Source organism: Myxine glutinosa, chromosome 12 (genome assembly GCF_964187855.1).
Source record: "Myxine glutinosa chromosome 12, kmMyxGlut1.1, whole genome shotgun sequence".
In the NCBI taxonomy this organism is placed as follows: Eukaryota; Metazoa; Chordata; class Myxini; order Myxiniformes; family Myxinidae; genus Myxine; species Myxine glutinosa.
The window spans coordinates 79,000,363-79,026,892 of record NC_136272.1 but is presented as its reverse complement, the minus strand read 5'-3'; the positions used below and the strand labels follow the sequence as shown (position 1 = coordinate 79,026,892).

Here is a 26,530-nt window from a genome sequence, read left to right as displayed (position 1 = left end):
ACGACATGGGGCGAGGGGGGTTGTCGGGAGGTGATTGGGGGTGTTTTTACAGGTTTATTTTTCTCCCAAGAAATCATGGTCCAAGAAAGTAAATTATAACTATACACATTTTCCGAGGTTTTTGGAAGCTCTTTTGGAGAGATGGAAATTTATCACGACTCTATTTCGGTGGACGGAGGTTATGTTTCAACCCCAGTCTGTTTGTCTGTCTGTGAGCAGGATATTTCAAAAAGTTGACGGATTCAGATGAAACATGCATTGTTGGATAGGTTGGGTGTGTTACAAGGAGTAGTTGATTTGATTTGGGTGAAGATTCGCCTGGTGTTGGCTTAGCGGTTAGGGTGCCGGCTTGGGATCCTAGGATCCTGGGTTCGAATCCCGGTCGATCGCTGAATTAACGCCAGGGGAGTTGACTCAGCCTGTCATCCTTCCGAGGTCGGCAAATTGAGTACCAGCTTGCTGGGATGAATGATCACGGTATGTACCCCGGTTTAGAATAGGTATACCGTATCCCTGCGCATCGTAAGAGCGTGACCAAGGGTTGGCATCAGGAAGGGCATCCGGCCATAAAAACATTGCCTCAAACAGGGAGCCATGATTGTCATGGGGCCCGCAAGGCTAACCCCCGCTCTAGCGGGGAAAATGGCCTTAAAACGATCATTCATTCATTCATATATTCGGATATGATAAAAAAAATTCATTTATCGAGTGAATCTTCACCCATGAGTGAGGGGGCCAAAAACGATATACAACACGATATCTCAAAACTTTGTTGACAGATTATGACAAAACTAGGAGGATGGATTGGGTCGGTGACGAGAACAAGCCGATTCGATTTTGGTTCAGGTCCGGATGCAGATCCGGCCTATCAGTGGGATACAAAACGTGAACAGTTCAGCCTGGTGGAGGGATGCACTGTACCAAATGTCATTCCAGTTAAATTCCTGTTTTTTGCCTCCTTCAAGATACACAATCATCATTCCGAAAACTCAGCTATAAATCAGCTTCATATCAAAATCACGTTTGTTTCATCAAGTAAAGATGAATATAGTTTTGCGCCTGCACAAGAGACGGCACAGTGTGGGAAACCACAGGTTTGTGATAGTGCTGGAGATGAATAACAGAAGGTTTATAAAATGGTTAAAATATATTCCAAGACAGTCACAGCACATGTTACATGATATTGCGAAGACTACAACTGCCATTGCAAATATTGGGAAATATAAAAGATAAACAATGTGCATGAGGGACATCTTATTTAATGAAACAAAATGTGCTGGTAGTTGTGTGTGAAATTCTGGGCTTGGCAAATTCCTTACCTGCTATGGGCAGCAGGCCGTTGGGACTGGGTGAGAATACGCTGATGCCGTCGCCCCTCGTCACTTGCATTCCAACATCACCGGGCCCCACGACAGCAGAGACAGCAAACAGCACACTGTCTGTATCCAGACACCGCCCGCCCTGGCCACAGGTAGGGTGTGTGGGGAGGCGGGTGGTCATGGGGGGAGAAGTGTGAGGGCGATTGTTGGACGAAGGCTGAGGGTGAGGGGAGGAGGGGGAGAGTGAATGGGAATAAGTGGGGGAATTCTGTAGGTTGAGCCGTTGGGCCTGGTGTACTTCACCAGTTGACTGCTTATGCAAGTCGTGCAATGTTACGAAAATGTGGTGGGTTATTTGTTCACGATTGTAGATTTGAAACTCGATTGGAGCATCCAGCCTTGGAGCGAGGTGGGAGGAGGGTGAGGCGGGGGAGGGAGGGGGCTATCATTGGAAAACGTGGGCAATGGAGTAAGAATATGATGTGGTACCGTCGGGCCAAATGATAGCATACTGTGTGATGTACCTCTGTGGTTATGGTGCTGGCCGTATACTGCGCAGCGAGCTGGTCCCGTTGCATGGCGTGAAGTTGCTGCCGATGACTGAAAAATTGTTGCTCCGTTATACCTAGTGTGGGAAATACATTGCGAGAACATCCTACTGAGACTGCCAACAGGTATAAATAAAGTCATTCAACTGCTAAAGTAGTAAGCAAAGTACAGTAATTAAATATATATGTATAAACAATTATCATTCCACAAGTTAGGAATGAAAATGAAGGATCCAAGATAACACGACCAATATATAAACAAACTAAAATCAGGACAAATTATGCTGTGAGAGGCTCATAAAGCGGTGTAACAAATACCAAAATTACAAACGTTTCATGATGGCAAAAGCAGTAGCTTTGTTTTACCTCTCTGTGCACATTGATCGCCTCTCAGAGGATCTCCTTCCATAAGCGGAGAGTGATGCCTCCGCTTACACCAATGGGCGTGCCCCTCATTGTGCCTGTGACAAACCGTTTTTCCCCCACGGGGAGTAAAATGCCTTAAACGGCCCGCTCGCAGCTCAGACAAGAGCGACGCTGAGGAACTGGAAGGTCGCGAGGATGGCACGGAGGCCGAGGGATCTGAAGGAGGTGGAAATGCGGAAGAGTGGCAATTTTGTGTCGTGAAAGTGTCCACAGAAAGGAAGTTGGTATGAATGTTCTGGTACTGGCGGTCATGCTGGTTGCCTGCAATGTCCAACACAAGCCTGAAAGCCACACACACCACCACGTCACTATTAGGCAGATTTGTCAGTTATTGCAGCAACAGAGGATGAGGCAACAGGTGCGACTGCTACCTGCCACCACGTCCCACGCGCTGTCGTATCAGGCCCACGCGATGAGGAATCCCAGCTAATGTCGTAAGACTGAAGCGGTAACGAGACGAGGCGCAAGTCGAGCCATCCCCTTCCCACGGCCAGTCTCCTATGCCATCAGGCCATGGCTGCTCCCACACAAAACATAATGGAGTTGAATAAGTTCTTGCTTGAACTGGTATGTCCGCCGTACATACAACTGCGGTGGAAAGATTTTGTGATGTATTGCATCGAAGCTTGGTATGGTGCCCACCGCTTGGTAGAGACAACCATGCCGCCGACGGAAGGCGAATCGACCATCTGGATTGGAGACCTCGGTGTCTACCTGCTCCAGCTCCTCTTCCTCTACATCCTCCTCCGACGAGGGAACCTGCAAATGATGCCAGTTGATGTAAAAACAAAAGCATGCAGTTCATAGACATGAAAACACACAAGAAAAAGAATAAAACGAAGCATCCCTCCCCTTGGCGACACAATCACATTGAGCAATACATACCTTTTTCTTCCTGCGTTTACCAAAATTCAAACATGAGATCAGGTATGCTTCCTTCCCAAAATATCAATAAGGCCAATTTATGTTTTCCCTAAGGATTAACTCTTTGCAGGTAATAAAGTGAAAAAAAACTACCAAAACTGCCAACATGATCAACTCGACAATTACAAAAATATATAATAAATTGTAAATAAAAACATGGAATTAAGGTTGTGTTCGTAACAACTCGGACGATGTCAAACATCCATCCAAAGAGTGTTCAGGTAACACGAGTTCAGCGATAATAAAACAAACTCAGGTGCAACGATTGTATGGTTACAAGCGTCGACCTCACTCTCCTGTCCGACAGTCATTTCACACCTGAGTTCCAGACTCATCGCCAGAGCTGTGAAAGTCGTACTGGTTGAGGGCTTTCTCCGTAAAAGCTCCAGAGACCATGCCTCCAACACGAGAAATTCCTCGCTGCCTCTTCTTCTCGTACTTCCTCTTCGGACGCGAAACCTCGCTGGCACAGTCCTACAATGACACAGTTGTTAATGAAGTGAAGGTTTTCGATAAATGAGGAAAGCAAGTGTTCTTTCTCAACAAACTAGTACCCCTAAAAGACGAGCTTTACAATCTGCATGTTACAATAACTAAACAGGGAAATGGCAAAATGGTTCAGCTTCATACGTTTACGAATCAGTGCGGAAGATATTGACACGAGTTTGATGGGATATTTAAATCCGACCATACTTGTACCGACAACGGACTTCGGCCAATTAATTTAAGGTATCATACAATTTTTAGACGATTACTTAAAATTGACAAAACATTTTTTAAAATAAAACATGTCAGGACACACACAGCTTCAAGCATTGTCGAGCAAACAAGTACGTACCCAAAATATCGATGTTATTTAGCGGTTATACAGAAGATATAATGCACCCACATAGATTCCCTCAAGTACAGCACAAATGAAAGGTACAGGTATGGCACAGCCGGTGGTTCTGATAAATACAAATAATGAAGTTGAAATGGCAGAGGTAAAGTATAATTGTTGATGAGGGTCGTAAGCAATTTCATGCCTCCCCTCTCGCCCCCCCCCCCCCAACCTTCCCCACACCTCCAGCTAAAGCCCTCCAGACAGGCTCCTCTTTCTCCTATATCCTTGCATGTGTACTAGTAAATAGCCCCGAAGTGCAAGCTTGGGAATGAATAATACAAATAGGACACCATTGTAAGCAGTTGGCTTAGCGGTTAGGGTGCCGGCTTGGGGTCCTAGGTTCGAATCCCGGTCGATCGCTGAATTAACGCCAGGGGGGTTGACTCAGCCTGTCATCCTTCCGAGGTCGGCAAATTGAGTACCAGCTTGCTGGGATGAATGATCCCGGTGTGTACCCCGGTTTAGAATAAGTACACCGTATCCCTGCGCATCGTAAGAGGCGACCAAGGGTTGGCGTCAGGAAGGGCATCCGGCCATAAAAACATTGCCTCAAACAGGGAACCATGATTGTCATGGGGCCCGCAAGGCTAACCCCCGCTCTAGTGGGGAAAATGGCCTTAAAACGATCATTCATTCATTCATTCATTGTAAGCAGTACCAGAAACGAGTGGTAATTGTGGTGGCGGTATTGGTTTCCGTTGGCCATAGTGGAGGAGAAACCGCAGGGGTGGTGAAGGTTGTCCACGTGTGCTGCTGCCATCTCAGCCAACAGCTCTCCGCCAAAGTCTCCAAGTTGGTACCTGTTGCAAAAAAAATAAATAAAGTGAAATAAAAAGATGAGCACAAGTGAAACAAAAAAGGTGGAGGGTAATTATCACACGAGACACCGACGTTTTAGGTATACGAGACCTTTTCTCGACAATATCCAATGTGAGCTTCAGGAGCTCCTGCTTGCTCGTTTCACGCCGTTTCACCATCTCCAAAATAGTCACCGCTCGGCTGAGGTCGCGACGGAGTTTGAGCATCTTCTCGTAGGACGCCTCATCGTTTTTGCGGTTCTGATTGAACATGGGATTAGTGTCAACCATAGCGCAAAGAAAATAAACAATATCATGTATCCAGCCAACAGACATATCTGACTTGAGAAAAAAAATTAATAGGAAGTTCACTTTTATTTATTTATTTATATAAAGTGCAGTGCGCACGACCCACAAAAGTTGTGTGTCAAAACACTCGTCTGTCAGTTTCATTACCCGAGATAAACAGCGCACAAATGTACATCCAAAGATATATGGCTGGAACGAGGGAGATGCTTTATCATTGACCTTCAACACACCTTACGAGTCTGCATCTTCTCTGTGCGGCGACGAAAAGCAATGTAGGGATTCACTGTGGCAGTTCCTTCCCGCCTGTCCTGCCTCACTGTTGGAATGAGGCTGTCAACCTTGCAACGCAACCGTTTCTCACGCCAGTAGCCATGCACTTTGCTGATCACCTCGTCCTCTTCTTTCAGCAGTAGCTTTGCGTCATGCAGTGTGACCAACTGTGAGGCCAACCAGTGATTAAATAAATAAATAAAAGTAAAACTTAGCTGTCCTTGCCCGTTCACAATTTTAAATCTAGTATACATTTAAAGTACTAGCAACGGTACCCACCCTACGGGCTGGGCTTCAATTGGGAGGCCCAAATGAAAAGGCAAAATTTCAGAAATTGAAGGCTTTTTTTATTTTAAACGATTCATATAAACATCCGTTGAATCATATCACACGCAAATCATCAAAATCTAAACAGTACATGGCGCCCATTTTGAAAAAAGATTGAATTCTGCAAAACGGAAGCGACCGCTACACCTGTTACTTCGGAGCCACGCGTTTATATAGGAAGAGTTCGTCAGGAGTCGATTTACTCTCTCCTGGTACGTAGAATTTCAACAAAAGCCACATCACTGTTTATATCGGTAAATATTATTCCGTGTTTGGAAAAACTGGAAAATTGGAAAATTGGAAAACTTGGAAAATTGGGGAAAAAATGGAAAAACAATATAGCGTATTTTACTCCAAGGGGTCCCAGGAATACCCATCCAAAATATCGTTGCGATCAGTTCAGCCGTTTTTGCGGGACCTTCGAATGGACAGACAGACATTCGGTGAATTATCGTAAGATGAAACCTTAAAACACCGAACAATACAGGCTCCGAACCTTGTGGAAGCCAGGTGACCCAGGAGGATTCTGACCTAGATGTTATAACTGAGGTGACCCTGTAATGTCAAAAGTTTAGCAAATTTTAGAAAGAACTATACGAGTATTAAAACATGGGGTGACAGGATCGCACAAAGGTATGCAGGACTCCTGACCACTTCAGGAGTACCCGCACACTCACTTCCATGCTGTCTAGCCTGGGTTCGAATCCTGACCAACCTATAAACTGTCATCCTGGTGTTTCATAGGCAGGGTGATTTACCAGTGTGTGCGCGCCGTCCCTCGGATGGACGGACGTTAAACTGGGACGGTCGTGTCTCTCAGCATTAGTTGGTGGGTGTTAAAGATCCCACGGTGTCTTTCGTGAAGAGCAAGCGAGTTATCACCGGAACTCTGAACAAATTCCTTCCCTAGCTACCGCTGGAAAGGCAATGGCAAACCACCCAGTATAACCCTTGCCAAGAAACGACATTCAACAAACGGTGACCCCCTTCACCAGGTGGTATCTGCATAGTTTGAGGAAGCAGCTTTTCTTCATTGCAATACGGCTCACGGTGTCCTCCAGACAGAGTAAGAGGAGCGGAACACATCACGACCCGCAAGTGGGAACTAGGCCACAAGTTAAAAACTGAAGTGACATTCCCATTCGCGACAAATGCCACTCAATAAGCCGAGTTTGATATCCGTGACGTCAAATGCCACTCAATAAGCCGAGTTTGATATCTGTGACGTCAAATGCCACTCAATAAGCCGAGTTTGATATCTGTGACGTCAAATGCCACTCAATAAGCCGAGTTTGATATCTGCGACGTCAAATGCCACTCAATAAGCCGAGTTTGATATCTGTGACGTCAAATGCCACTCAATAAGCCGAGTTTGATATCTGTGACGTCAAATGCCACTTCGTGTAAGCATACCATAAATGTTCAAATTTTTTAGCTTTTGACGTTACGGAATGTTGGCATTTGCCGAACAGAATGCTTCGCTGTACCCCACATCTCACCTGTTGCCCACTTCCTCTTTCAAGCCGATCGATCATCTCTTCAAACTGCAGAGGAGCGACCGTATTCCACTGGCTGATGTTTTGAAGGAAGGCTTCATCCTCAGAATCCATGTCATACTCCGGCAGATCGGACTCGAGGCTGAAGGCTGCAACAAGCCGACAAGAGTAAATGCGCAATTTAGACGAGTCAACAAATCTCTCAATACGAGACATGTCTGCACGTCGAGCGAACGCACACGCCATCGTCGATACACAAGTGCAAATTCAAAACGACATTCCTGACAATTATGTTAACCTCACGGTACGCAAACTGGGCATTAGTGCCCAGCGCATTAGTGCCCAGCGCATTAGTGCCCAGTGCGTCAGTACCAAGTGCGTCAGTACCAAGATATAGCAAGTGTGTCCAAATGAAAAGGCACCAGTTGCATAAATGATGCAGGTTGACATACGTTGCAGATGTATCAGTTGCTTCGGCTGCGTGAAGTCGCCGCGATACAGCTCGTTGTAGTAGCTGACATTGCTTTCTGCTTTGGGGACAGGAATGACAATGCCCTCCCGCTTCTCCCCGTACACATGGTGTGCCGAGATGGCTCTCTGCAGGTGGTGTTCCTGATGAAAAACACCACACGCATGATCAGATGGGTCGAGCCTGGGATCGCTGTGTGAAGATGACCATGCCCGTCCCAGATTGCTCGAAAAACGGGGAAAACGTACAGGGAATGAAGCACACAAACCTTCCCAATCCGACAGCACCATTTCACGAAGAGTGGAACGATATTTCTGAATGAAAATTAAAAACTTTCCAAAATGCATTTAACAGGCATTTGGCCGCGTATACTGTTATAGGAAAACAAGCACAAAACTAATGTGAATGAGGAAGTGACATGGATATGGGGACAAGGAGGGTGACAGCAATTGACATAAAATGATTTGTAAACGATGGGACAGTCGGTGGATCCAATGAGACTGGAAAAAGGTTGTTTGTGTACAGCAATACAATCGTTGCGATATTATTTATAGGCCTATATATATATATATATACACTTGATATCGACATGTGTGTGCATGGTGTGTGTTTGGGTGATGCGTTGGCCAGAATACAAAGTGCGAGGTGTCGGGCATGCCGTGCACGACCCAGGGTGGCACATAGGCCACTTGCAGGTATCGCCATGCGCAAGACCCTGAACTACAATGCAGGGTTTAACGTGCAGCACCACGAGCAACGTGCAATGCTCGCATGTGTACAGTACAATGTGATCTTTGTGGGATGTCATGTGTACAGGTGCGCTTTGCAGTGCGAACTGCGACCTGCCCGCCCAGCAGAGGGCGCTAAGCCAACTCCCCCGGTTCCGAGGCGGTCGCCCAAGCGGCGACGTCGCCTTCCCGGTCTCGACAAAATGAGCGGGACAGGCGGCCCAATAAGCGACCAAAAAGGCCGACAGTGCCAAGAGTCCGGGACAGGGCGATGGATGAGCAACCACTAGGCCCGAGGCCCAGTTAGTCGTCTTAAAGGAAACATACCGCTTCCTCCTCCCTCTCCATCCCCGTGGGCATCTGCGGAACCGCACGGTTAATGGAGACGCACTCCTGCAGGTCCAGCAGCGCCTCTGCCCGGTAGATGGGAAGCGGCCTCGCCGCGTCCAGCGCCCGCGCCCGGAATGACAGCTTGCTCATCCTGAGGTACACAATGGCCGCGGTGCCCGCCCGCGCACTGCACGACACTCGCGGCCACCCACTGCCCAAAGACTAGTCCGGTCGTCCCGACGTGCGTCCACACATCTTCATATCGACAGAAGAACGACGCAAAGCGAGTTTTAATCGCGCTCCGCAGAGCTTTTTCCCTCTTTTATTCGACAGACGCCATTCCAAGATGGCGGATGCAGAAAACCAGGCGCTCCCGGCATGCCGCGCGCATCACTATAACGCGCATGCGCGAAAAGGTGGGATACCCCGAACACGCGATGACGTCATTCTTAAACTCGCACCGAAGCAACAGCCAGGAACGTGTTATTCAAGTTAATAGAGGAACACTTTGTACATTCAAAATCGTCGTGGCATCGGCTCCTGATGCAAAGCATTTTAAAGCAATTATGTAATCCTCGGATTGGACAACTTTGCTTTGCCAGGCTTTCCCTCGAACCTGCACAAAGTCCGCGCACAACATTCACAGCCTTCCAGTCATGTGGAGCGATCACGTGGAGCCATGTCACGGGGGAGGGGGAGTACAAACATCGTAAAAATTGCCAGACTATGTCATAATTCGTCCCACAACCACGTGATCATTACCCTGACTTCGCACCATGGTGCGTCACTGTAATTTGAGGCTGCAAACGCTTGAACATCGTCCATTTATTGCTCCACGTTGCTTGGAGCAGGCGATCTCTTCACAGTTGCAGGCTGGCTTGGTTAAACTGTGCAAAGTGAAAAAACTTCACATGTTGGTCCGAGTTGCCGAACCACTTGGCCATCCAAGCACATTATCGACCACCCCACCCCCATGCCAAAGAAGACCGTTGCACAGGGCATGAAATTAAACCAAATCTTCATAAACCCAAATTTGAGGCGTTATTCCATTACGGACAAAACTTTACACATTGTCGGTGCAATTAATTTGAAAGGTAAAGCAAAAAAAAAAAATACGTTTAAACCTTTGCAAAATGTACAATTCCGTGTCATCAAAATTATAGCGTGTACGTACGCCAGAATTGCACAACTATTACCAAATTCGCAGCCGAAACCAAAACCGCCCAGACCCCGGTTTCCTTTCCAAAAAAAATAAACGAAGAACAGCCATCGGAGAACCTTCCTCCTCTTCATCGACGGGCATGCTCCCCCGCTCTCGTCTTCACCGCCCCACCAACTTCGCCTGCAGCAATACGCAGAGCCAAGCAACACATGCTTGTGATATGCCATAAAATGTTCCGTCATGAGCAATTTGCAAATTTGCATGCCTGGAACATGCCAAGTCATTAAATGCACTCGAGACATACCATGCCAAGTAATGCACGGCATGCACATATCATGGCTGGAACATGCCAAGTCATTAAATGCACATGACATACCACGGAATGCACAAATCATGCCTCGAACACGCCAAGTCATTAAATGCACTAGAGACATACCATACCAAGCAATGCACGTCATGCACATATCATACCTGGAACACACACAGTCATTAAATGCACTCGAGACATACCATACCAAGCAATGCATGTCATGCACATATCATGCCTGGAACATGCCAAGCCACACAATGGATCTTGCGTGTAACATATGTCAAACCCTATCATTCTACCCGTCTTCACACCTCTGTCCTTAAAAAAGTTTAATCTATAGCTCACAGTGGATATTAAACACATCACATTCAGGACAAGGACAAAAGGAAAATGTTACTTTTATATGAATGACATTAACATGGCTACACAATGGACAAATTGATTTGTCATCATATGGGATTTGAATCTAGGATACCAGCGCTAAGAGGTGTGTGCTCAGGTCGGAACGCCCAAACGGGCCAATACAGTCAGTCATGCCTCGGTATTCTCATTGTCTCAGGCACATGACAGCTACTCAAGCCCGTTCAATGTCGTACATTTTCTGAGGATTTATCCAGTTCGCTCCTTGGCCTCCTGCATCGCCAACTCCAAACTGCCGTTCAGCGTCAGACTCCTGAAACAAAAATAACGTAATGCAACTTAAGATTATCACACCTAAGCAGAAAACAATTGCACCTTCATACCTACCAAGCCCCCTTGCTCTACACTTACCCACACTGCCCCATCTGACAAGAGACACACACAGACATAGAGAGAGACACACACACACACAGACATAGAGAGAGAGAGAGAGAGAGACACACACACAGACATAGAGATACATACATACACACGCACACACACACACACACACACACACACACACACACACACACACACACACACACACACACACACACACACACACACACACACACAGCGACAGGCAGATAGACACACACACACACACAGATAGATAGACACACACACAGCGACAGGCAGATACACACACACACACACACACACACACACACACACACAGCGACAGACACACACACAGTGACAGACAGACAGACACACACACACAGTGACAGACAGACAGACACACACAGACAGACACACACAGACAGACACACCGACAGACACACACAGACAGACACACCGACAGACACACACCGACACACACACACCGCCACACACACACCGACACACACACACACCGACACACACACACCGACACACACACACCGACACACACACACCGACACACACACACCAACACACACACACCGACACACACACACACACACACACACACACACACACACACACACACACACACACACCGACAGACAGATACACACACATACACACACACAGCGACAGACAGATAGACACATACACACACACAGCGACAGACAGATAGACACACACACACACACAGCGACAGTCAGACACACACACACACACACACATATGCACAGTGACAGTCAGACACACACACAGCGACAGACACAGACACACACACACACACCGATAGACACACACACACCGACAGACACACACACACACACCGACAGACAGATACACATACACAGCGACAGACAGATAGACACACACACACACACACACACACACACACACAGCGACAGACACACACACACAGTGACAGAGACACACAGACACACACACACACACAGCGACAGACACACACACACACACACACACACACACACACACACACACACACACACACAGCGACAGACACACACACACACACACACACACACACACACACACACAGCGACAGAGACACACACACACAGACAGACAGACACACACACACACACAGCGACAAACAGACAGATAGATACACACACACATAGGCAGTTAGACACACACAGCGACACACACACACACACACACACACACACACACACACACACACACACACACACACTGACAGACACACACTGACAGACACACACTGACAGACACACACTGACAGACAGACAGACACACACAGCGACAGAGACACACACACACACACAGCGACAGAGACACACACACACACAGTGACAGACACACACTGACAGACACACAGCGACAGACACACACCAACACACATGCACACACACACACACACAGACAGACACACACAGCAACAGACATACATACATACAGACACACACACACACACACACACACACACACACACAGTGACAGACAGACAGACACGCACAGACAGACACACACACAGTGACAGACAGACAGACACGCACAGAGACAGACACACACAGACACACATTTTTACTGAGTAAACTTACACATGCATTTCTGACATGTGAAAAACAAAATACCACCACCACCTATTCCGTTTCCCTTGATATTCATCATAGAATGAGGCACATGCATTGAAGAACATGCATTCCATATATTGATCAGAGAAACAAATATTGAAGATTGCACAAGTATGCAATAAGACAATCGATCAAACACACACATCCCACTTTATTGGAGTTATTACATTTCCAGGCAACAACATTTAGTTATTTCAGTGCTGGTTTGTGGCCAGAAAGATACGCTGTTAATTCCACTTCTGATATGTGGTCAATGGATCAAAGCAGAACAATTCATACAAAAAAAACCGATCAAATATGGCTTTTTGGGATGTATAGCAAAGTATTAGACATCTGAATACAATACTGCAGTACACACCGGAAGTGGTCTCTTTTTAAAGTTTGGCATGCCTGTAAATGTTCACCACTTCACAAACTACATGTACATCGCATCACTTTGCTGGAAACGTGCACATGCAGCATGCTACACAAACATTTTACCATATTGGAGGTTTTAGAGGATATCAATATCTATGTTAAGTCTTTCTTTAGGCCTGTACTAAAGCCAAATTTACTTTTAAGCTTCCTTCTGTTGCATGACAGGTGTAGCAAAACAGAAAGCAGTTCTGAACACAATAGTGCAGTACACACAGAGAGGTCTATGTGATCTGAAACAACGACGACAGTATGAATGTTTACTACATATGTCTTTTACAAAGTATTTCTCTGCTGTTTAAAGTGTAGATCTGTGATTTATGTTAAATATAGCAGATCCCATTGATGAATGGATGAGGAAAGAGTTGGCTATATCCTGAGGCAAACGGGGCAGGAGCAGGGACCCACAGAAATTCCACATTATGGAAAATGTGACTTCAGGACCTCAACTCTCCCTTCCATTCCCTTCCAGCCCACCTTCTCCCCTACACCCACACTCTCTCCTCCCCTGCACCCACACCCTCTCCTGCACCCACATCCTCTCCTCTCCTGCACCCACACCCTCTCCTCCCCTGCACCCACACCCTCTCCTGCACCCACACCCTCTCCTCTCCTGCACCCACACCCTCTCCTCTCCTGCACCCACACCCTCTCCTCCCCTGCACCCACACCCTCTCCTCCCCTGCACCCACACCCTCTCCTGCACCCACACCCTCTCCTCCCCTGCACCCACACCCTCTGCTCTCCTCCCCTGCACCCACACCCTCTGCTCTCCTCCCCTGCACCCACACCCTCTGCTCTCCTCCCCTGCACCCACACCCTTTGCTCTCCTCCCCTGCAGCCACACCCTCTCCTCTCCTCCCCTGCACCCACATCCTCTCCTCTCCTCCCCTGCACCCACACCCTCTCCTCTCCTCCCCTCCCCTCCCCTCCCCTGCACCCACACCCTCTCTTCTCCTCCCCTGCACCCACACCCTCTCCTCCCCTCCCCTGCATCCACATCTTCTCCTCCCTCCTCACCTCTATATCATCTGGCCCCCTCCCTCTCTCCTCTGCTACCTCCCTCTCCCTCACTCTGTCCGGCTTAATATCTTAGAGTCTTGAGCTCAAACCCATGTCATTCTGTTGAAATAACACCAGGTGGGTTGATTCAGCCGGTCACCTTTCTGAGGTTGGCAAAATGAGAACCAGCTTACTGGTAACAGGGGCAACTACATCAGCAGCACAGCCGTGCTTCCAGAAGATGACAGCAGCCACAGGCTGCATACGAAACAATGACTCTGTCCCCCTCACTCTGTCCCCTCTCCCCTCACTCTGTCCCCTCTCCCCTCACTCTGACCTGCCCCTGCCTCCCTCTGTCCCTGTCCCCCTCCATTCCCTCACTTTATCCCTCCCTTTCTTATCTCCCCCACCCCAAGCCGACCAGAAAAGATTTAGGTGAGCTCCAATGGTTGCAGAAAAGATAGGATAAGGATAGAAGATGACCTGAGATCAGAAGGTGGTATACTGCCAACATGAAGCCCAGGAGAGGACCCTTCTTGTGCATCCTTAATTTCCTCTTTAAATTTCCAGTTGATTGCTGCCAAATCTATAATAATAGCCGGTGAAGCCGGTGTTGTGAATGAACGCGTACGTATTATGTTGAAAAGCCAGATTTTGCTGGATCCTTTGAGAATTTCGAAGCTTTGACGCACTAAATCGCTCCATGGAGACCGCCATCTTGCGGATGTGGAAATATGCATTAAACAATTGCGAAAAAGTTCAATAGAGGATTTGGCTTCGCCGGCTCATTGCGGCTTTGCAGTAGGGTCATATTAAAAGGCAGTGTCAGTCAGTCCGTCTGTCTCCTCCAAAACTCCAAAACTCCAAAACCTAGCGGCCCTAAACTTTGCATGCATACACCTGGACCTCCAACAGATTGCAAGGATGGAAACTGGGTGTTTGGGTGTGTTATAACATCCTTTTTGAAGATGATCAATGAGGTACTCATACGAAAAAAAACCCCATGTGGTGGTCTATCAATATGGCGACCCGCCATCTTGGTCAGCCCACTGCACCTGGCTGGGTTCTTAAGCCGCCATATTGTTTCGGCCTACTTAAATGTGCCTTGCCTCGATAGATTATCATGACATAATTGAAGCATATCATCAAAATCTGGATTCAGATAAGAGGATTGGATGCTGCAGACTAAATAATGCCCACATCTGGAGTGAAATCTGACAAAATTTACCACATATAGTGATTTTATAACTAAGTGTATATATGCATTTATTTAAGTGAGGCTGGGATTCTCGTATCGTATCTAGTGTTATATTCTCGTGTCATATTCTCGTATCGCAATTCTCGATTTCTCATATCTGGTTAGTTTTTTTTTTTTTTTTTTACTTACAATTGTTTGAAATTTAATTCTTACTTCCATGGGAACTGCTCTGAGACACGTTTTTTGAATGAAACGTTTTTTGTAAAGAACACTTTTTTAGTAGTTGGGACAGCTGTTACTGTTTGAGTCAATTCTGAAGTTGGAATGTTGAAGATCGGTTCGGATTAAGAGTTTGCGGAGCTTATCTCATTGTAATTTTTAACCGTGTGCGGAAATTAAATAAAGGGGTGGAGTGGGGGGAGTTTGTGATGGGGTTAGGACCAGTTGCATCTGCTAAACCAGAAAGCATCTCAAAATGCAAAGCCCATCCACTTCCGTTTGTATTCAGACATCTTCTTCCTCTTAATCTTATTCGGTATGCTCAAAATAAGAAAATAGTTAAAAAAAAAAAAGAAGTAAATTGATGATTTTATGCAGCCATGACCTTTAGAACACACACACACACACACACACACACACACACACACACACACACACACACACACACACACACACACACACACACACACACACACACACACACACACACACACACACACACACACACACACACACACACACACACACACACACACACACACACACACACACACACACACACACACACACACACACACACACACACACACACACACACACACACACACACACACACACACACACACACACACACACACACACACACACACACACACACGAAGTTACGAGGGGCGGCAATTTGACATCTCGCCCCGAGCGTCATTTTTCCTCGATACGCCACTGCTCCAGTGTACTTGTGATCTGTTTTTTAAATTCCCTCCAGATGAAGAACCCAGATTGCGTACATCATATTCCCGTCAGGAAGCGACTCATTGTTATCCGGCAACACCGGGTACTTTTGCTAGTAAATGATGAATGTCAGTTTAACTGAAAATTTCTCTTCACTCGAATTCAAAATATCCTGATGTTGAGCTCATAATTATACCTTGATTTTTGGTACAGAATTACTTCCAAAATCCAGGAAGACTGCACACCTCAACTCTTTTATACTTCACTTATTTATACCCTTTTAGACCAATCTATGAAACCACCTTCCAGAGGCTGTTCTGTCTCACCCTTCCCTCCAAGATGTCAAGTAGACCACCATCTCATCATCCCAATTTCTTTCTTTCCGTCATTGACCTTTCTTAACCTAACCATCTTACTTGCCAGCTGCAGTGTTTCCTCTCCTCTTTCCTTACAAGTAACGAGGCCTATTTAAGGAGTTAGGTTACTTTGTCTGCTAGAAAATCGTCATTGCTCGTGGATGTTGGCTAAATGCGTGGGGGTCATCACAAGATCACACACACACACACACACACACACACACACACACACACACACACACACACACACACACACACACACACACACACACACACACACACACCTCTCTCTCCTTTTAGTAATACTAGGGCATTGCCCGTACGTGGGTGCCCGTTCCTTGCCAATGCCCGTACTATATATATATCTAAAATTATATCCCCCCCCCCCCCTCTATTTACATGAAATGGTTTGGTCCATTCGCAACGACCACAGAACCCCCCCCTCTATTTACATGCAATGGTTTGGTCCAAAGCGAACGGTTTGGTCCATTCGATGTGATTCGATGATTCGATGTGAATGGTTTGGTCCATTCGCAACGACCACAGAACCCCCCCCCCCCTCTATTTACATGAATGGTTTGGTCCATTCGCAAAGCCAAAGCGAACGACCACAGAACCCCCCCCTCTATTTACATGAATGGTTTGGTCCATTCGCAAAGCCAAAGCGAACGACCACAGAACCCTCCCCCCCCCCTCTATTTACATGAATGGTTTGGTCCATTCGCAACGGCAAAGCGAACGGCGAACGGCTAAATCGCCATAGCTCGGTAAGTACTTGTCCGATTAATTTCAAACCTTGAAAAGGCACATCCTCGGGTCCCCAGCAATATACCTGGCAAGTTTCAAGTATATCGGACCGGTAGTTGTCGAGAAACAGCGGTCACAGACAAACGTACAGACGTACAGACGTACAGAGATTACTGGAATTATAGATAGATACCCTTATCCTTCATGATTCAAGTGGGCACAGCATATCCATTTGACCAAGACGCTGTGTTTACAATAAAAAAGCCACCCAACTTCATCAAAGTGGAAATTAAGGGTTAAACTGTATGTATGGGAGGGACTAAGAGTACGAATAATTTTAAATCAGCAATTTAAAAAAAACTGCACCACATTCACACTCGACATTCACCCGGGCGATAGTCTACCAATATGGGCCTAACAATTGGTAGCAATGACATTTTCCAGCAGATTAAGTAACCGACATCCCAAAACGCAGACCTGGGCCCTCTACTATATCCTTTCACGTTTGTCCCACCATCAGTTACGCCTTGCTCTTCCATGAGCCTCGCTCCTGTAACGAAAAGAAAAAGAAAGAAAACAACACAAAAATATGTACAGAGTCCAACACAGTTGTATAGACCTATGACGTAGCATTCTGATATATTATAATGCACATCAACAGACTTTTCTTATTCCCTGGGAATTTAAGGAATAGCTAATTGAGACCACAATGCAGCAGGGAAAAAAAATCAGACCAAAACATGAGATGAAATCAACAACTTACGAGCATTAAAGTAAAAACGATCGGTCTTCTAAAGGTGAAAAGCGGCCAACCTGCATGTTCATATTAAACAATAAATAATTTAACTAAGCATATTATCCCAAGGCAGTGTTCTGGGCCCAGTCCTATTCCTGATCTTCATCAATGATCTCTCTGACTGGAAAATACTCTATCAAGTTGCTGGTGACTCCATCCTCTGCCATGACATCCCTCATCATTCACAAAGGCAGGCGGGCATGACATACCCCACTCTTCCCTCTCTTCAGGACCTTGAAAAAAAAAAATCACAAGCTCGTCAAACACTCAGAATATGTCTTTCAATCCTAACAATTCTCACTATCTCTCTCCAAAAGGACCGTCTGGCAAACTCTCCTAGATCTACTTTTTTAACAACCCTGTTGAGGATGTTCAATCATTCAAACTCCTGGGTCTCACTATCAGTCATGATCTTTCTTGGGCAAACCACATTTCAAAGTTGACCTCCAAAGCCACTGACATCCTCCGTCATACCAAGTCCTTCCTTGGCACACCTGTACTCCTATCCCCAAACAAGGCCTTAATCCACAGCTTGATGGAGTACTGCACTCTCCGCTCTGGGCTGGCTCCCCTGCCTTACATCTTGCTCAGCTTGACGCCATGGAAACCAAGGCCTTCAAGACCATTATAATTCTTCCACGCAGAAGCTGAGTCTATGGTCCTATCACTTCCCAATTACAGACTGGTCGGTGGTCTCTGTGTATTCTACCGCCTCCTTTCTGATCTTGCACCTTCTGCTCTTACCGTGCTTTGTTTGAACCGCCGACCTCCCAGATTCAGTGTGTACACTCTAATCATTACACCACACCGAGGCTGGTTTTCCCCCGCAGCTAGAGTAATGGATGTATTCAATAGTACGTTGATCTGAGTATGCTAACTACCGTGGGAAGCAAAGAGAAGCTGACATTTCATTCCACCCATCATTACAAGGAAAAAAATGGCCTAATGTCATTAAGTACGCAGGGTTATATGCAGAATGTTCAGGAAGTTGTGTTGCAAAGTGCAGTAAAATAATGTGTGCATACTTGCGACGTCACTTGGGACGCAAGCACCTCCAACATGGTCTTCAGCTTGTCTGATTTCTCATGAGTGCGGTTAGTCTATAAGCCAAATCACATCATATGCGCGCACATGCACGCACGCACACGCACACACACACACGCACACACACAAACCTTTAATAACGCAAAAGCACAAACATCTACAATTACCACTTATGCATATCAAAATTAATTGAAAACTACCTTAAAGCCCATGCTACAGATAACTTGCATATGTTAATTGAGATGAAGACATCCAAATTGTTAGAATAAGGTGGACAAATGCAGACCCTTGCAAAGCAAAAATTCCAGCAAACAAGCTATGGAAAGGTTAAAAAGGACTGTTGACCAAAGTCGGAGACAACCTGAAGGCTCCTCTTTCACTGGCTTCTAGCTCTTGCGTAGGGGATCACGCTACTGCTATCCTACACTACTGCTACTACTTGTCACGCTACTGTTCTCCCCTCTGGGCTGGTGCTCCTGCCTCACACCTAGCTCAGCTTCACGCTGTTGAAACCAAAGCTTTCAGAATCATCGGAATATCCCACGATGAAGCTAACTCCGAGGGCCTTTCACTCACTCACTCACACCGCAGGCAGGTAGGTGGTCTTTCTGTCCTCTACCGACTCCTCTCCGGCCGAGCTCCCCCAGCTCTCTGTGCTCTGTCCCACAAATATTCCTACAGGTCGCAGAAGATCTGCCAGCAACGCTCTTATGGTTAAACTGCTAAAATCAAGACTCTCTATTCACCTTCACTCCTTCATTCCTCTTTTCTCCCACCTCTGGAACAAACTCCCTCACTCTTTAAATCCCACTACTCCCTCCAGGTCTTTAAAACAGCTGTTCACCACCATCTCTTATCTTCCCCCATCCAAAACCTTGAGATCTTTTCTACCCCCGTTAATTCACCCCAGATACACTTTTTTGAAATACCGACATCTTTCCTGGAAGTCCTAGTTGTGTCCATGTGTTTTATACCTCTCCCACCCTCCCCCGCCCCCCCCCCCATTCCCATGCCTCCTCCCCCCAAGCCCTCTCCCTCCCACAGATCTCCCGATTTCCCTGTTCTCTACTGTTGTACTTGTGTGCTTCCCTCTCTCTCCATCTTGTCCCGCGCCCTTCATCATGTTTTGTGTCAGTTATTTTTTTTGTGATTAATGTTTGCTCATGCACGAGCCTTGATCTTGTATCCAAAAAAAAATATTTTAAAAAATCCCCAGATCAAATGTTGTTCCTCTTCTCTTGCTGATACCGATTTTGCTGACCTCTAAAGGATCACAGACCGATTCATCTGGTGTCATTTTGGCATGGCCGGGGATTAAACTCAAGACCTAAAGAGACAAGTCAATTGCCTCAAGCATAAAGCCACCTCCTGCAAAGTAGAAGTTTCTACTTCTTCTTCTCTCCTTTTTTTCTTTTTTTTTTTCTTACACACTAGAATATTGATGTATGAGGTGTACCGGAAAGTAATGTCTTTTTTTTCAGCAGTATTTTTGAAAAAAACGACATTACTTTCCGGTACACCTAATATTTATGAAATAATTAATTCCTTAATCAATTGGCTAGTAGCATACCTATACCACCACTGCTTCATCCAAATGTGTAGCTTTTTGAGCATTAATTAATTAAGCAAATTAATTTTAAAAATAACGAATTCATCGATTAATTGATCAATCAATAAATCAAGAATACCTTGTATAGCCAAATCACTTGGTCACTGTCATGTCCAAATATCAACTTTCTCGCTCAAGGGGTGGCTGAGATATCGCCTGGAAAAACAAGAAAACAAGAAGACGTCATGCGGAGCACGATACTTGAAAAATCCACCCGCCCACCCCCAAGAAAAAGATTTCCATTGATACAGCAAATTATCCATTTCATCAAGATTAAAATTGACAATCTTGATCAAAGCTCGGGTCAACAGGAAGAAAAGTGACGATTTTTAAGATGAAAAATGATGATTTTGTAAGGTTGACCTTGAGTTGACCTTTTGACCCCAAAAACAATAGGCTTCTTGGTTATGACCAACTCTACGATTTGGTGAAGTTTCGTGAAGATCGGTTGAAAATTGTGACCTGTAGGCCGGTGACAGACAGACAGACAGAACCACAAACGCAACCGACCAATACACTTGAAAAATCTTCGATTTTGCAAGTAACAAACAGAGTGAAAACGCATCACAAGCAATAATGAACCGTGCTTCATAAATAGGTACATAATAAGTAGAAGTTTTTGATTATAGGCAAGCACCACTGACCTGCTAGATATCAATTGAGGTTTATATTTTGCAGTTTACAGTTATATTACTTTTGTGGACCCTTTCCGACATTTCTGTGATTTTCCCCAGTGTATCGGCTTCAATGTCCGTCGGTACATGAAATTTCAGCTTTACATGTCACCCGGAAGGTACCGAACATTAATATCAGTCAGTCAGTGAGTGAGTCATCCAATCAGTGAGAGTGGTTGCGTTGGAATGAGAATTTTATATATTATAGTTTTAATATATTTTATTTTATATATATAGTCAGGTTCACTATGTCAATAAATTATATTTCGTTCAAAATCATGGTAGATTAGCAAACCTATACATTTTTGGAAAGGTTATAGCATAAGGAAACTAAAAATCAATGTTTACATTTGGAGAGATACCTGTATGGCGGCCATTTTGTATTTTCAAAATGGCCACTGTAAAATACATATTTTGTTCTATTTCTGCCTCTAATTACCCTAAAAACTTTTTAAAATATACTAAACCTATATTTTCAGGGACAAGGAATCCAATGAAAGTATCAAATTAGTGCTATGGGGAATGGTAAGACGCGAATCAAAGGTTTTGAATTGCAAAATACTGTCTTTATATTCGCGATAAGTTGCATAATCAAATACATGTTATCATTTTGTACAGGCAGTTAATAACATCAAAATGTGTCACAATAATTCATATCACCAAACATACACAGGCAGTCAGCAAAATCATATATACACATGCAGTCAGTATAACTTCACATCTACACAGGCAGTCAATGACAAAATATACACAGGCAGTCAATGGCATCAAACATACACGATTACAGAATATACCATTTAGAGTTCGTCATCACTGTCCTGTGTGTCGTATCCGACAATATAGTCCGCATCGTTTTCACAGTCCGTTCCACACAAGCAAAGGTCGGTCAAATTGATTGGCAAATCGAATTGGTCGAATGGTCGATCGAATCGAATTCGATGAATCGAATCGAATCGAATCGATCGAATTGGTCGAATGGTCGATCGAAGCGATTGGTCGAATGGTCGAATGGAATTGGTCGATTGGTCGAATTGGTCGAATCGAATTGGTCGGAATTGGCAAATGTAAACATTGATTTTCAGATTTTCCATGTAATAACGTTTCCAAAAATGTATAGGTTTGCTAATCTACCATGATTTTGAACGAAAAAACATAGTGAACCTGACTAATACTTGTGTTGGTGTTGTTGGTGCTTGCTCTATTGCTTTTTTAGGATTTCACTTTCAGTTTTCATGTCAGCAGTGATGCAGGACATTTTTGACCATCTTCCCCATTGCTCTGAGTTTAATATATTGGGTAGAATTTCAAGGGATTAGCTTTTCTTGGAAACCAAAACACCAAGTGGAGCACACTCTTATCCCACCAATCTTTCAATGGCTTTATGATTTGCATGGCCATCATCATCCTCCTCCACTAGCTTTCCTGGCCTTCATACTACCCCACACCCAGTCACCCACGTTGAATGTTCGAGGGTTCCAGGTGCTTTTTGACCAAAGCCTCTCCCTGTAACCATTCTTTGCATCATTTCAGGAGAGCTGGAATAACCATTTTGTTGCCCATACCTCATTGACCCTTCCCAATGGGTTTCTTCCAAGCCCAAGGGAACTACTGTAAGTTTAAACGGTCGTGTGACCATTACATCCGGTCTTATTCGGTGATCATAAGAAATTAATGTAGTTGAGAAAATGGATGGGGGTTGATAGATTTCCAGCATACGAGTCCGTGATTCCTTCAAAAGTGCAACACCTTCAGTGACATTAAACCCTAAATAAATCAGACTTGTGCATAACTATTCTCGGTACAAAACCCAATAGCTTTGCATCATATCATTATATCTATACCACGTTTGGTCAAAATGCCATCACTGGTTCAAAAGTTAGGGCAGCAATTAGCAACAAGCAGCAATTAGCTTGTTGCAATTAATTAACTTGTTGCAATGAGCAACAAGGGCTAATTGCAGACGTGGTGGCCAGACGGAAGGCAAACAGTTCAATCTTCGTTTCATCAGACCACAGAATCTTGTTTCTCACAGTCTGAGATTCCTTTAGGTGCTTTTTTGCAAACTCCAAGCAGGCTTTTTTTTTTTTTTTTTTTTTGTAAACAAGATCGAGGCTCGTGAAAGAGCGAACATTAATCACACAGAAAGACAAACAGACACACAAAACAAATAACATCGGGAGCGGTAGACAAGATGGGGAGAGAGGGGGAAGGACACAAACACAACATTTGAGAGCAGGGACCGAGAGACATGGAGACATCGAGAGAACTGTGGGAGGGAGAGGGCTTTGGGGGGGAGGCATGGGAAGGGGGGGGGGGGGGTGGGAGAGGTATAAAACATATGGACACTGCCAAGACTTCCAGGAAAGAAGTTGGAATTTCAAACAAGGTGGATCTGGGGTGAATTAGTGGGGGTAGAAAAGATCAAGGTTTTGGATGGGGGAAGATAAGAGATGGTGGTGAACAGCTGTTTTGAAGACCTGGAGGGAGGAGTGTGATTGAAGTGAGTGTGGGAGTTTGTTCCAGAGGCGGGAGAAAAGAGGAATGAAAGAGTGAAGGTGAGCAGAGAGCCGAGATTTCGGCAGTTTAACCATCAGAGGGTGGCTGGCAGATCTTGTGCGACCTGTAGGAATATTTGGGGGACAGAGCACAGAGAGAGCTGGGGGAGCAAGGCCGGAGAGGAGTCGGTAGAAGACAGAAAGACCACCTACCTGCCTGCGGTGAGTGAGTGAAAGGCCCTCAGAGATAGCTTCATCGCGGGAGATTCCAATGATTCTGAAAGCTTTGGATTCAACAGCGTGAAGCCGAGCCAGGTGTGAGGCAGGAGCACCAGCCCATAGGGGAGAACAGTATTCCATTGAGCTGCGGATGAAAGCCTTGTATGTGGTGAGGAGCTCAGGTGTGCCTAGGAAGGACTTCGCACGACGGAGGATGCCCAGTCGGCGACTGGCTTTGGAGGCCAGCTTGGAAATGTGGTTTTCCCAAGAAAGATCATGGCAGATGGTGAGACCCAAAAGCTTGAGCGACAGAACTTCTTGGAGAGGATTGTTGAGAAAGTAGATGGGAGGGTTGTCCAGTCGATCTTTTCGGAGAGACATAGTAAGAGTGTGAGATTTGTCAGGATTGAAAGACATGTTCCACATGTTTGACCAGTCTGTGATTTTGTCCAGGTCTTCAGAGAGTGAGGAGGCTGCAGACTGCCGATCTGAGGGAAGAGGAATGGAGCGGCAGAGAGTGGAGTCATCAGCAAAGAGATACAGAGGATTTTCCAGAGAGTCGGAGAGATCATTGATAAAGACCAGAAAAAGCACAGGGCCCAGCACACTGCCTTGGGGAACTCCAGCCTGAACGGGAAGGGGAGATGAGAGAAATCCATTCAGGGCCACACGTTGACTACGACCAGAGAGGAAGTCCGCAAGCCATGCATGGAGATTTCCATGGATACCATAGGAGGAGAGTTTGGTGAGCAGAGCTGGGTGCCAGACCGTATCGAAGGCACGTGATATGTCAAGGGAGACAGCTCTGATTTCCTGTTTGGCATTGAGGACCTCCATCCATTGTTGAGACAGCAGAAGCAGCATGTCCAGAGTAGAGTGACCTGGTCTGAAACCAAATTGATGATCAGAGATCAAGCCATTGGAGAAGAGGAAAGATTTCATATCCGAAGCAATGATGGATTCCATGACTTTGCTGATAATTGGGAGCAGGCTGATTGGTCTGTAGTTGCAAGGATCTGTTTTTGCACCTTTTTTGTGTAAAGCGGTAATGTTTGCTGATTTCCAGGATGCTGGCAGATGACCTTGAGCAAAGGATAGGGTGAAAAGAACAGAGAGAGGGTGAGATAGAGCGGCAGAGCAGGATTTTAGGACCCGTGGGCTGATGCCATCTGGTCCAGTTGCAGAATCAGAGTCGAGGTTTGACAAAAACTCCTCCACCTTGTCAGGAGAGAAGGTCACAGAGTCCAGGAGCAGTTTGGTTCGACTGGGAAAGGTGGGAACAGAGAGAGATGGGTTTGGGACTAAGGATTTTGAGGCAAACACAGAGTTGAGGCATTCGGCTTTGTCACGTGCGATATCAACTGTGTGGCCATTTGAGGTAAGGGAGGGGATGGAGGGGGAACAAACACCAGAAACGGATTTGACCAGACGCCACCAGGATTTGGAGGAAGGAGACAGGTTTGAGAGTTCATTCTTGAGTGAGGAGAGATAGTGCTTCCTGGCACTCCTGAGGGTAGACACACACTTGTTCCGAGCTTGGTGGAAGGAACTGAGATTTCCTTCAGTTGGATTAGCCTTCCAAGAGGCAAAGGCAAGTTGTTTCAGGGCAACTGCCTCACCACAAGATTCAGTGTACCATGGACGGGAGGAAGGGTAAGACAACTGAAGGCGAGATGGGATAAATCTGTGCATGAGAGAGATCAGTTTGCTTTGGAAGAATTCCCAGGAAGAATTGATGTCAGAGGCAGTGGAGATGGGAGACCAATCCAGACGATTGATGGCTGCTTGAAGACCGTCCCAGTCGGCCTGACTGAAATGCCAGACTCGTCGACGCTGAGGAGGCTCTCTGAGAATGGCCAGAGAGATGTCCACTTTGACAAGCACATGATCAGAAGAACCGATTGGAGCAGAAGAAGAGCAGCAGACATTAGCAGGGAAGTTAGTCATAACCAAGTCTAGAAGAGAAGATACTCCATTGGCTGAGATCCGGGTCGGGAAATTGACAGATTGTGTCAATCCCAGTGAGTCAAAGAAGTCCTTTGCTGAGGTGCCATGACTGGTGAGAGAGGAACCCACACCCAAGATCCTGAGTTGCATGATGGTGGCATGGTGGCATGATGACAATTGAAGTCACCACATATGAGGAAGAGAGAGTTGGGATGAGTGGATAGAAGTTGGTCCATGTTGTCAGACAGTGAAATGTCGATGGAGTCATCACTGTTTGGGGGACGGTACAGAACACATATGAACAAAAGGTGGGAGCGGAGAGGAAGCCGTAGCCAGAGGTACTCCTGGGGGTGAGGAGGAGAGAGGGCAGTGCAAGGAGAGTGA

The 26,530-nt window shown here is 45.9% G+C and overlaps 2 protein-coding genes across 4 annotated transcripts in view; one reads left to right on the top strand and one right to left on the bottom strand.

Annotated features, from left to right (window-relative positions):
• LOC144888467 (uncharacterized) overlaps window positions 1–26,530 on the top strand; it is a 790,732-nt gene that overhangs the window by 598,855 nt on the left and 165,347 nt on the right. The window lies entirely within an intron of this gene.
• Window positions 1–26,530, bottom strand: part of LOC137437538 (enhancer of polycomb homolog 1) — a 115,177-nt gene that overhangs the window by 45,649 nt on the left and 42,998 nt on the right. Inside the window, exons 3-17 of one of the 3 annotated variants that reach the window (XM_078766048.1) lie at window positions 20,891–20,967; window positions 19,184–19,258; window positions 10,895–10,971; window positions 10,023–10,168; window positions 7,752–7,911; window positions 7,303–7,448; window positions 5,437–5,643; window positions 5,010–5,158; window positions 4,759–4,900; window positions 3,536–3,691; window positions 2,936–3,052; window positions 2,665–2,810; window positions 2,234–2,574; window positions 1,844–1,944; window positions 1,320–1,461 (exon numbers count right to left, since the gene is read on the bottom strand). In XM_078766048.1, the coding sequence (XP_078622174.1) occupies window positions 1,320–1,461; window positions 1,844–1,944; window positions 2,234–2,574; window positions 2,665–2,810; window positions 2,936–3,052; window positions 3,536–3,691; window positions 4,759–4,900; window positions 5,010–5,158; window positions 5,437–5,643; window positions 7,303–7,413 (1,612 nt within the window). In that variant the 5' untranslated portion in view covers window positions 7,414–7,448; window positions 7,752–7,911; window positions 10,023–10,168; ... (1 more) ...; window positions 19,184–19,258; window positions 20,891–20,967. Of the gene's footprint in view, window positions 1–1,319; window positions 1,537–1,843; window positions 1,945–2,233; window positions 2,575–2,664; window positions 2,811–2,935; window positions 3,053–3,535; window positions 3,692–4,758; window positions 4,901–5,009; window positions 5,159–5,436; window positions 5,644–7,302; window positions 7,449–7,751; window positions 7,912–8,823; window positions 9,224–10,022; window positions 10,169–10,894; window positions 10,972–19,183; window positions 19,259–20,890; window positions 20,968–26,530 lie in introns of those variants that run through there. The other 2 variants (XM_078766047.1, XM_068131944.2) reach the window with 2 other exon arrangements.